Source organism: Halichoeres trimaculatus, unplaced genomic scaffold (assembly GCF_033239565.1).
Source record: "Halichoeres trimaculatus isolate MK-OKI-2021-1 unplaced genomic scaffold, fHalTri1.1 fHalTri1_scaffold_19, whole genome shotgun sequence".
NCBI lineage: Eukaryota > Metazoa > Chordata > Actinopteri > Labriformes > Labridae > Halichoeres > Halichoeres trimaculatus.
Genome location: NW_027437197.1, coordinates 26,768,909 through 26,782,538, shown reverse-complemented (window position 1 = coordinate 26,782,538; position 13,630 = coordinate 26,768,909). Strand labels below are relative to the sequence as shown.

At 41.5% G+C, this 13,630-nt stretch overlaps 1 protein-coding gene across 1 annotated transcript in view; it reads left to right on the top strand.

Moving 5' to 3' along the window:
• thsd7ba (thrombospondin, type I, domain containing 7Ba) overlaps window positions 1–13,630 on the top strand; it is a 170,961-nt gene that overhangs the window by 144,552 nt on the left and 12,779 nt on the right. Inside the window, exons 23-24 of the mRNA XM_074694424.1 lie at window positions 11,484–11,629; window positions 13,202–13,370. Coding sequence (XP_074550525.1) covers window positions 11,484–11,629; window positions 13,202–13,370 — 315 coding nt within the window. The remainder of the gene's footprint in view (window positions 1–11,483; window positions 11,630–13,201; window positions 13,371–13,630) is intronic.

Genomic DNA, 13,630 nt, shown 5'->3' with positions numbered 1-13,630 from the left:
AGCTGCCGTTCTTGTGTATTTCTTTTCTGGGATTGTAAAATATGTCAGGACGTAGAGTCAAGAAGTGATTAGACTCGCAAAAGAAAAATAAAATTAATCGTTTTGTTACCTAGCGCCACTCAGATTCTCCCAGAATCCCTCACAATCTGTACTGCGCAGACTCTGGCTGCACAACTGCTGCCAATGGCTGTGCCTTTGACAGAGGTGTTCTGGCTTCATAACTGTACAATGGTAAATGGCGGAGCCATGCTGTCCACTATACAGTCTATGTTTGTGACGTATTGCTTTGAAGCTAGAATAGTATAGATATGAAAGTGTGTACACACACACACACACACATACACAAGTACTTTAACAAGTTTTCAAGAGCTTATTTGGGGTTAAGGCTTTTTAACCAGCCACGCTCCCATGTCCCGTGATATGTAGGTGTATATTTGTGACATACTGTTTTGGGGCTGGAACAGTAAAGATATGAAAGTGCGCGCTTTATTGTGCATGAGGTAATTTGACACGTGTTGAATCAGAAACAAGAAATGTTAAGAAGTGTTTCGCTATGTCAGTCCGAAACAAGATCTGGTGACATCTGTGTTTCTGAACATTTTGAAGATATGAAATTATGCGCGCGAAGCGCGCTTCATTGTGCATGGGATAATTTGACACCTATTCGATCAGACGTCAGTCCAAAACAAGGTCTGGTCACATCGGTGTTTCAAAACTATTTAATGAATGCAAAAAGCCCCGCCGCCACCCGAGCCCCTCTCACGATTTCCGTGGAAATTGTCTAGTTTCTTCATCATCTTCCGGCCAAAATTTTGGCTCGCTACTCCTCCTAGGGCTTTGAGAAAACCCCCACAAATTATACATCAAAATGTGCGGCTCGGCCGGGAATGGTGTGCTATTATTTTTTTCACCAATTCGCCAAATTTTGGCCAACTTATTGGCCAAAAACGGTGAAAAATCCCTCATAGAGAATGAATGGGGAACCTAGGAATCTCTCCCTCTCGCTGCCCAAAATTTCCACTAACTTTGAGATGCTAAGGCTTTGGCATACTTCCACTTACAGGCATCATTTTCACTTTAAAATGTTCACTGATCTTTCAGCTCTATGAGTATGACTTTACTTTTTTGATATCTATTACAGTTTTTGAGATTTTACTGCTGAAGCAACATAAACTTTTTGGTTTTTGCCCTGAAACCTCTGCTCCTCCAGTGCGGAATGTCTGAAAGTAGAGTGAGAGAGGCGGCTGATGACAGGTTGCAGCATTCTCCAATGAATTGTCATAACTTCCAAAATCTTCACAGCAGATAAATAAAAACTACATTACAGCGTTCCCTGAACTCTCCTACTTCTTACAAAGGGAGTATTCTACCCCAAAAATGTACTGTTTTGCCAAAAAACGCCTCAGTGTGAGTGAAACCGTCACATCCCTGTAATCTGAAGTAATGTTAAAATCTGACCTATATTTCTCATCAACTTCATTCCTAACTACATTTATAAATCACCCTCCTGCGGTCAGTTCTAATCCTACCAGCTTGTAAAGCATATCATCTTGTTCATCAGAGTCTCCAGATTCTCACAATGTTTTTGTTTTTCTTCTAGCCCTTAGGGTTTCAGCGTAAATGCAGTTTGTTCGGACCAATGTCTAGCCCAAAAATCCAGCTTAAGATCAGTGGATACAAAGGAGTTCCAAAGTTCAACTGCCACTTCACACTCATTATGACATCATGATGATCACCATGGTAACCACACAGCTGTGGGTAATCACTGATTAGGTCTTTGAGGGACAGGGAAACACATGTGTTTCTTTATTATGCCTAAACAGCCAACCCAAACTTTCTTCTACACACATACACACGTACAGCCAACCCATACACACACACACACACACACACACACACACACACACACACGTGTGCGTGCGCACAAACACACACACACACACACACACACACACACACACACACACACACACACAGTTTTTTTTTTCTGGGATTGTAAAATATGTCAGGACGTAGAGTCAAGAAGTGATTAGACTCACAAAAGAAAAATGAAGTTATTAGTTTTGATACCTAGCGCCACTCAGATTCTCCCAGAATCCCTCACAGTCTGTACTGCGCAGACTCTGGCTGCACAACTGCTGCCAATGGCTGCGCCTTTGACGGAGGTATTTTGGCTTAAGAACTGTGCAATTGTAAATGGCGGAGCCACGCTGTCCACTATACAGTCTATGTTTGTGACGTATTGCTTTGAAACTAGAATAGTTTAGATATGAAAGTGTACACACACACACACACACACACACACACACACACACACACACACACACATGAACCCCCTTTCCTTTCAATACTCTCTTTCTCTCTCTCACCCTCGCGCTTTGTCTCCCTCTCGCTGCCTCTCGCTCCCTCTCGCTCCCTCTCTCCCTCACACACACACACACACACACACACACACACACACACACACAAACACAAGTACTCTAACAAGTTCTTAAGAGCTTATTTGGGGTTAAGGCTTTATAACCAGCCACTCTCCCATGTCTTGTGATATGTAGGTGTATGTTTGTGACATAATGTTTTGGGGCTAGAACAGTAAAGATATGAAAGTGTGCGCGCGAAGCGCATAGCTTGCTATGCAGGAGAGGGGCTCGTTCGAAGCCCGAGCCCCTAATGCTCTTCCGTTCGCCTCTTTTTTTTTTTTCTTCTTCATCTTCCGGCCAAAACTTTGGCTCGCTACTCCTCCAAGGGCTTTGAGAAAACCCCCACAAATTATACATCAGAATGTGCGGCTCGGTCGGGAATGGTGGGCTATTATTTTTTTCACCAATTCGCCAAATTTTGGCCGACTTATTGGCCAAAAACGGCGAAAAATCCCTCATAGAGAATGAATGGGGAACTTAGGAATCGCTCCCTCTCACTGCCCAAAATTTCCACTTACTTTGAGATGCTAAGACTTTGGCATACTTCCACTTACAGGCACCATTTTTGCTTTAAAATGTTCACTGATCTTTCAGCTCTACGAGTATGACCTGCCTTTTTTGATATCTATTACAGTTTTTGAGATTTTACTGTTGTAGCAACATAAACTTTTTGGTTTTTGCCCTGAAACCTCAGCTCCTCCAGTGCGGAATGTCTGAAAGTAGAGTGAGAGCAGCGGTTGATGACAGGTTGCAGCATTCTCCAATGAATTGTCATAACTTCCAAAATCTTCACAGAAGATAAATAAAAACTACATTATGAAGTTCCCTGACATCTCCTACGTCTTACAAAGGGAGTATTTTACCCCAAAAATGTACTGTTTTGCCAAAAAATGCCTCAGTGTGAGTGAAACCGTCACATCCCTGTAATCTGAAGTAATGTTAAAATCTGACCTATATTTCTCATCAACTTCATTCCTAACTACATTTATAAATCACCCTCGTGCAGTCAATTTTAATCCTACAATCGTGGGACACACATCATCTTGTTCATCAGAGTCTCCAGATTCACACAATGTTTTTGTTTTTCTTCTAGCCCTTAGGGTTTCAGCATAAATGCAGTTTGTTCGGACCTATGTCTAGCCCAAAACTCCAGCTTAGATCAGTGGATACAAAGGAGTTCCAAAGTGTAACTGACAGATCACACTCACTGTGACATCATCATGATGATCACCATGGTAACCACACAGCTGTGTATACTAACTGATGAGGTCATTGGGGGACAGAGAAACACAGGTGTTTGTTTATTATGCCTAAACAGCCAACCCAAACTCTTATACACACACATAGACACATACAGCCTACCCATACACACACACGCGTGCACATGCGCATGCGCACAAACACACACACGCACACACACACACACACACACACACACACACACACACACACACACACACACACACACACACACACACACATACAGCCAACCCATACATACCCATGTGCACACACACACGCACACACACACACATACAGCCAACCCATACATACCCATGTGCACACACACACACAGACACACACACACATACACACACACACACACGCACACACACGCACACACACATAAATCCCCATCTCTTCTCTCTCAATTCTCTCTGTCTCTTTCTCTCTTACTGTCTCCCTCCCTGTCCCTCACGCACACACAGGTGCATGATTTTGAAGATATCATTTGGCTGCCTTGTATTCAAGTCTTTTTTTTCTCTTCTGAACAGTTACATTTCCATTAGTTATGAGAGGTTAAAAACAAGGTATTATGTCACATTTAATGATAATTGACAGCTGCCGTTCTTGTGTATTTTTTTTCTGGGATTGTAAAATATGTCAAGGCGTAGAGTCAAGAAGTAATTAGACTCGCAAAAGAAAAATGAAGTTATTAGTTTTGTTACTTAGCGCCACTCAGATTCTCCCAGAATTCCTCATAGTCTGTACTGGGCAGACTCTGGCTGCACAACTGCTACCAATGGCTGGGCCTTTCACAGAGGTATTTTGGCTTCAGAACTGTACAATGGCGGAGCCACGCTGTCCACTATACAGTTTATGTTTGTGTCGTATTGCTTTGGGGCTAGAATAGTATAGATATGAAAGTGTGTACACACACACACACACACAAGTACTTTAACAAGTTCTCAAGAGCTTATTTGGGGTTAAGGCTTTGCAACCAGCCACTCTACCATGTCTCATGACATGTAGGTGTATATTTGTGACATAATGTTTTAGGGCTATAACAGTAAAGATATGAAAGTGTGCGCGCGAAGCGCGCTTCATTGTGCATGAGGTAATTTGATACCTGTTGAATCAGAAACAAGAAATGTTAAGAAGTGTTTCGCTATGTCAGTCCAAAACAAGTTCTGGTGACATCCGTGTTTCTGAACATTTTCAAGATATGAATGTATGCGCGCGAAGCGCGCTTCATTGTGCATGGGATAATTTGACACCTATTCGATCAGACGTCAGTACAAAACAAGGTCTGGTCACATCGGTGTTTCTAAACTATTTAATGAATGCAAAAAGCCCGGCCGCCGCCCGAGCCCCTCTCACGATTTCCGCGGAAATTGTCTAGTTAGGGGCTCGGGCTTCGAACGAGCCCCTCTCCTGCATAGCAAGCTATGCAGGAGAGGGGCTCGTGGCGAAGCCACGAGCCCCTAATGCTCTCCCGTTTCGCCTTTTTTTTTCTTCATCATCTTCCGGCCAAAATTTTGGCTCGCTACTCCTCCAAGGGCTTTGAGAAAACCCCCACAAATTATACATCAAAATGTGCGGCTCGGCCGGGAATGGTGTGCTATTATTTTTTTCACCGATTTGCCGAATTTTGGCCGACTTATTGGCCAAAAACGGTGAAAAATCCCTCATAGAGAATGAATGGGGAACCTAGGAATCTCTCCCTCTCGCTGCCCAAAATTTCCACTTACTATGAGATGCTAAGACTTTGGCATACTTCCACTTACAGGCATCATTTTTGCACTAAAATGTTCACTGATCTTTCAGCTCTATGAGTATGACTTTACTTTTTTGATATCTATTACAGTTTTTGAGATTTTACTGTTGAAGCAACATAAACTTTTTGGTTTTTGCCCTGACGTCTCAACTCCTCCTGTGCGGAATGTCTGAAAGTAGAGTGAGAGAGGCGGCTGATGACAGGTTGCAGCATTCTCCAATGAATTGTCATAACTTCCAAAATCTTCACAGCAGATAAATAAAAACTACATTACGAAGTTCCCTGTCATCTCCTGCTTCTTACAAAGGGAGTATTTTACCCCAAAAATGTACTGTTTTGCCAAAAAACGCCTCAGTGTGAGTGAAACCGTCACATCCCTGTAATCTGAAGTAATGTTAAAATCTGACCTATATTTCTCATCAACTTGATTCCTAACTACTTTTATACATCACCCTCCTGCGGTCAGTTCTAAACCTACCAGCTTGTAAAGCATATCATCTTGTTCATCAGAGTCTCCAGATTCTCACAATGTTTTTGTTTTTCTTCTAGCCCTTAGGGTTTCAGCGTAAATGCAGTTTGTTCGGACCTATGTCTAGCCCAAAAATCCAGCTTAAGATCAGTGGATACAAAGGAGTTCCAAAGTTCAACTGCCACTTCACACTCATTATGACATCATGATGATCACCATGGTAACCACACAGCTGTGGGTAATCACTGATTAGGTCTTTGAGGGACAGGGAAACACATGTGTTTCTTTATTATGCCTAAACAGCCAACCCAAACTTTCTTCTACACACATACACACGTACAGCCAACCCATACACACACACACACACACACACACACACACACACACACACACACACACACACACACACAGTTTTTTTTTTCTGGGATTGTAAAATATGTCAGGACGTAGAGTCAAGAAGTGATTAGACTCACAAAAGAAAAATGAAGTTATTAGTTTTGATACCTAGCGCCACTCAGATTCTCCCAGAATCCCTCACAGTCTGTACTGCGCAGACTCTGGCTGCACAACTGCTGCCAATGGCCGCGCCTTTGACGGAGGTATTTTGGCTTAAGAACTGTGCAATTGTAAATGGCGGAGCCACGCTATCCACTGTACAGTCTTTGTTTGTGACGTATTGCTTTGAAACTAGAATAGTATAGATATGAAAGTGTACACGCACACACACACACACACACACACACACACACACACACACACACACACACACACACGAACCCCCTTTCCTTTCAGTACTCTCTCTCTCTCACCCTCGCGCTTTGTCTCCCTCTCGCTGCTTCTCGCTCCCTCTCGCTCCCTCTCTCCCTCACACACACACACACACACACACACACACACACACACACACACACACACACACACACACAAGTATTTGAACAAGTTCTCAAGAGCTTATTTGGGGTTAAGGCTTTGCAACCAGCCACTCTACCATGTCTCATGACCTGTAGGTGTATATTTGTGACATAATGTTTTAGGGCTATAACAGTAAAGATATGAATGTATGCGCGCGAAGCGCGCTTCATTGTGCATGGGATAATTTGACACCTATTCGATCAGACGTCAGTACAAAACAAGGTCTGGTCACATCGGTGTTTCTAAACTATTTAATGAATGCAAAAAGCCCGGCCGCCGCCCGAGCCCCTCTCACGATTTCCGTGGAAATTGTCTAGTTTCTTCATCATCTTCCGGCCAAAATTTTGGCTCGCTACTCCTCCTAGGGCTTTGAGAAAACCCCCACAAATTATACATCAAAATGTGCGGCTCGGCCGGGAATGGTGTGCTATTATTTTTTTCACCAATTCGCCAAATTTTGGCCAACTTATTGGCCAAAAACGGTGAAAAATCCCTCATAGAGAATGAATGGGGAACCTAGGAATCTCTCCCTCTCGCTGCCCAAAATTTCCACTAACTTTGAGATGCTAAGGCTTTGGCATACTTCCACTTACAGGCATCATTTTCACTTTAAAATGTTCACTGATCTTTCAGCTCTATGAGTATGACTTTACTTTTTTGATATCTATTACAGTTTTTGAGATTTTACTGCTGAAGCAACATAAACTTTTTGGTTTTTGCCCTGAAACCTCTGCTCCTCCAGTGCGGAATGTCTGAAAGTAGAGTGAGAGAGGCGGCTGATGACAGGTTGCAGCATTCTCCAATGAATTGTCATAACTTCCAAAATCTTCACAGCAGATAAATAAAAACTACATTACAGCGTTCCCTGAACTCTCCTACTTCTTACAAAGGGAGTATTCTACCCCAAAAATGTACTGTTTTGCCAAAAAACGCCTCAGTGTGAGTGAAACCGTCACATCCCTGTAATCTGAAGTAATGTTAAAATCTGACCTATATTTCTCATCAACTTCATTCCTAACTACATTTATAAATCACCCTCCTGCGGTCAGTTCTAATCCTACCAGCTTGTAAAGCATATCATCTTGTTCATCAGAGTCTCCAGATTCTCACAATGTTTTTGTTTTTCTTCTAGCCCTTAGGGTTTCAGCGTAAATGCAGTTTGTTCGGACCAATGTCTAGCCCAAAAATCCAGCTTAAGATCAGTGGATACAAAGGAGTTCCAAAGTTCAACTGCCACTTCACACTCATTATGACATCATGATGATCACCATGGTAACCACACAGCTGTGGGTAATCACTGATTAGGTCTTTGAGGGACAGGGAAACACATGTGTTTCTTTATTATGCCTAAACAGCCAACCCAAACTTTCTTCTACACACATACACACGTACAGCCAACCCATACACACACACACACACACACACACACACACACACGTGTGCGTGCGCACAAACACACACACACACACACACACACACACACACACACACACACACACACAGTTTTTTTTTTCTGGGATTGTAAAATATGTCAGGACGTAGAGTCAAGAAGTGATTAGACTCACAAAAGAAAAATGAAGTTATTAGTTTTGATACCTAGCGCCACTCAGATTCTCCCAGAATCCCTCACAGTCTGTACTGCGCAGACTCTGGCTGCACAACTGCTGCCAATGGCTGCGCCTTTGACGGAGGTATTTTGGCTTAAGAACTGTGCAATTGTAAATGGCGGAGCCACGCTGTCCACTATACAGTCTATGTTTGTGACGTATTGCTTTGAAACTAGAATAGTTTAGATATGAAAGTGTACACACACACACACACACACACACACACACACACACACACACCCACACATGAACCCCCTTTCCTTTCAATACTCTCTTTCTCTCTCTCACCCTCGCGCTTTGTCTCCCTCTCGCTGCCTCTCGCTCCCTCTCGCTCCCTCTCTCCCTCACACACACACACACACACACACACACACACACACACAAACACAAGTACTCTAACAAGTTCTTAAGAGCTTATTTGGGGTTAAGGCTTTATAACCAGCCACTCTCCCATGTCTTGTGATATGTAGGTGTATGTTTGTGACATAATGTTTTGGGGCTAGAACAGTAAAGATATGAAAGTGTGCGCGCGAAGCGCGCATCACTGTGCATGAGGTTATTTGATACCTGTTGAATCAGAAACAAGAAATGTTAAGAAGTGTTTTGCTATGTCAGTCCGAAACAAGATCTGGTGACATCTGTGTTTCTGAACATTTTCAAGATATGAAAGTGTGCGCGCGAAGCGCGCTCCATTGTGCATGGGATAATTTGACACCTGTTCATTCAGAAGTCAGTACAAAACAAGGTCTGGTCACATCGGTGTTTCTAAACTATTTAATGACTGCAAAAAGCCCAGCCGCCGCCCGAGCCCCTCTCACGATTTCCGTGGAAATTGTCTAGTTCCACTTCTTCTTCTTCTTATTCTTCCGTACGTTTTTTGGACCTTTTCACAACCTTCAAATTTTGTCCGATTTTCACCGTTCAACTTTTAAATTATTCAGCTTGTTCAGGACATGTGTGCTATATCTTTTCACTTTTCTAACTATTAAACTTTTTGATTTATTCAGCTTTTTCCAAAAAAATTTCTCTATGTTAAACAGATGGGAAATGTCAGCTCCTTCCTTTAAATCTCCTTCAACTTTAACAAGCTCTAACTTCAGCTTACTTCCACTTACAGACTTCAATTAAACTTTAAAATGTTCAGCTATCTTTCCTCTCTTCAGGTTTTTATCTGCTCTTAAACAGCTTTTACTGTTTTTGAGATTTCACTCTTCAAGCAACATAAACTTTTCCCACTTTGCCCTGAAATCGAAGCTGCTAGACTGCGGAATGTTTTCAAATAGAGTGAGAGAGGCTGCTGCAGTAAGGTTGTGCGAATCTCGATCGAATCGTCATAACTTCCAAAATCTTCACAGCAGGTAAATAAAAACTACATCACGACGTTCCCTGAAGGCTCCTGCTTCTTACAAAGGCAGTATTTTACCAAAAAAATGTACAGTTTTGCCAAAAAACGCCTCAGTGTGAGAGTAACGCTCATATCCCTGTAACCTGTAGTAATGTTAAAATCTGACCTATATTTCTCATCAACTTGATTCCTAACTACTTTTATACATCACCCTCCTGCGGTCAGTTTTAATCCCACAGTTCTTGGAAGAACAGCATCTTGTTCATCAGAGTCTCCAGATTCTCACAATGTTTTTGTTTTTCTTCTAGCCCTTAGGGTTTCAGGGTAAATGCAGTTTGTTCGGACCTATGTCTAGCCCAAAAATCCAGCTTAAGATCAGTGGATACAAAGGAGTTCCAAAGTTCAACTGCCATGTCACACTCATTATGACATCATGATGATCACCATGGTAACCACACAGCTGTGGGTAATCACTGATTAGGTCTTTGAAGGACAGAGCAACACATATGTTTCTTTATTATGCCTGGACAGCCAACCCAAACTGTCTTACACGAACGCATACAGCCAACCCAAACACATACACACAAATACACACACACCAACACACACACAGACACAGACACACACACACACACACACACACACACACACACACACACACACACACACACACACACACACACACACACACACACACACACACAAACATTTAACCATCCAAAACAGTGACAAGGCAGCAGAAGATTCAAACATGACAACCCTTTCATCACACACAGCTGGTAACACGAAGTAATCAAAACATCCAGGAACAAAGACACACATGTACTTCAGTTACTTATAATACCATACCTCCCCCTTTGACTTAATCTACATGCTCCACTATTTATACAGCTTTGTCCCACACCTAATAATTGTCAAACTGCTACTTTTTCTTCTTCTTTCTTCCTTTCTTCTTACTAGTGCTTCATTAATCTCTGTACTGTTTTTTCCCCTATTTCTTCTACTTCTTCTCTCCATTCCACATTTTCAGCTCTAGTTCACATCATAACCCCCTTTTTAACTTTTAAATGATTAAACTTTATTTAAAACATTTTACCATCAAAAACAGAGACTGCAATAATATTCTGTTCCCCTGCAACTCCTTCAACTTCAACTGCTTCTACCTTTTGCAGACTTTGACGAGAGACTCTGTTCACACATTAAACTGGTCCTATTCTCTTCATCCCATTAACACATTAGTCATAGATTTCTGCTTTCTTCTACATTTTTGAGATTTCACTGTTTGGTTTCTCTCTCTTTGTATTTATTTATTTGAACTTTTAAAGGCTGATTTACATTTCCACTGTATCCACGTTCTTAATCCACTCCTTTATTTTACATTTTCAGCTTTTTCCACTTTTATGCAAACTTTTCCAGCTTCAGCATTTCAACGCATTTGCTGCAAGGAAATGCAACTTCTCTAGTCTTAATTTGTTGCCCTTTTACTTCAGTCCTGTATGATACACTTATATTATCGCTAAGATTTCTCTGATTAGATAAATTTTTACTGAAATAAAAACATTTAAGAGGCAAATGTCATAAAGACATGACTGATAGTGCATTTTCATATGGAGTCTTTCTGTGTGGTTTTAGCCATTTTTATTGAAATTATTTAAATATTTGGTAAAATAAATTTACTTAAAGAAAAATACTTTTGTCAATCCAATGCAAAGGGCACCTGTTTGTTTTGCAGGACACTCAGTACGCACACGGAGAATACTGCACGAGGCTTATGAGGGAGGTCGTCCATGTCCTAAACAGCTTAGCCAGACCAGACCATGTCCTATAAGGCCCTGCTACAAATGGTTGCTCAGTGACTGGTCTCCATGCACTGTGGAGGTATGATTTTTTGAGTAAACATTCAAATGAGAGTGTAAAAGCCTCAGCAGTTTCCCATATTTATTCTATTCCATCTACAAAATACAAATACCTGCTTTGTGACAGATAGTAAATCACTGTCAGGTCAGTCACTTCAAAGATTATGTTTTATCTTTTGGTGAGTCATTGTTTCTCCTCTGCATCCTTTTTTCTCTGAAAATTGGCACTTTCCAAAACATGGATCAGCCTTTGTTTAAAGGTCCCATATTATGCAACTTTTCAACAAGTTCAAATAGGTCTCAGAGGTCCCAGGACAGTCAACTTAAAGTTTTTTGCCTCCAAATCCAGTTATTTCCTGGACTTCAGCCACTCTGTAAATCCCCTCTCCTGAGCGCTCCTGAGAACAAGCTGTTTCTGTGGGCGTAGCTCTAAATGATAATGAGCTGCCCTGTCCACGCCTCCTTCACAACTTCTTTGGATGAGTGTGTGGCTATCGCTCCGGTACCATGCTGCAGTGTTTATACAGAGTGCCTAGATATGGCTCATAGAAGCGCTGTGGTTCAGTCATACCAGTTTGATCCAGAGTCTGACCCAGAATGAGAGGCGCCTGAAGAAATCCAAAGTCTACGGCTGCAGCAGGACATTTCTAAGTGGTTAGTAACAAATATGTTTCTTGATATGCTGCTGCAGTTACCATCAGGTAAACAAAATTAACGTTAGCATCTTGGTGCTAACCAGAGTTATATGACCATACCGAGCAGAAAGAACTGTGTGCAGCCTGGACTGTTAGTTTTTCCAGACAGTACCATAAGGGACATCTATCGAGCAAACTAAACTTGCAGCAGTAACACACACATTAGTGTCGACTGTGGTCTTAGCGTCTATAATAATGCTATCCTGTAGCACAACATTAGCTCCTCCAGGGGCTACCGCGACAAGTAGTCACATCCGTCCAAACATAACATAACATTATGAATATAAAGCTAGCTTCACGTGAAGTAAATGTCCATTTCCATAGCTCTTGTGAGTGCATCTCCATCAAACATAAAATTAATCTACTGCGTCTTCAAAACCTCAGATGATGGAGTTAAAAAAGACTACTGTGCTCTTTTGTGCAGCTAGCACCAGAGCACTGGTACTACTGTTACAAAACCAGTCTAAAGTGAATTTTGTATAATATGGGGCCTTTAATTCATTTGAAGTCATAAAAGCAAGGTAGTTCATTTTAATTTAGTCACAAATTAGAACACTGTTCCATGATTAGTAATTAATTTTAAGCAAAAAAAGTAGAAGAAATTGCAAACATCACATTAATTTTCTTAAAGTGTTAAAAAAAATTGTACAAAGGGTGTTTGAAATAAAACTTAATTTCTGCTCCAGTTTGTGGAGCAATAACTAGCTTGTGACAGTTCATTGAATTTAATTCATTTGGTTTAATCTTTTTCTTTTGGTACCAAATGGTTTGATCTCAGGAAACTGTCTATGATACATAACCAGTCATATCTTTTTTATATATCTAAGAGACATTCTCATCCTGAGGTGGGGCAAAATCTTCTTACTAGTCAAACATACTTCACTTGTTGTGATGTGCAGGGTGCAAAGTGTGGTGAAGGGCTCCGAAGGAGGAACCTATCGTGCATCGTTCACTGGGGTGACTGGCCTGAGTCTTCCCCTCAGCCCGTAGATGGGGAACTTTGTGGTGATCAATTGAGGCAGCAGCTCCTGCAGGATATGGAGCAGACTTGCTTCATTCCTTGCCCAGGTAAGGCTGAGCTCAAAGATATTAACTTACCAATGTCAGTGTAAGGGATGGGTACCTTTTACATTTGAAACGATACGGTACCTGTGCCTGATACTTGGCAATCAGTACCAGTACTCAACGGTACCAACTTTCAGTACTTTTCTGTGTTTATGTGGTAAAAAATATACATGCTTTTTCATTTTTTTTTCTCAAAGTTTTTCAATTTAACACAATTATTCTTTAATATATAACCTTCAGCACTGTGTTCATGTCCAGCATGG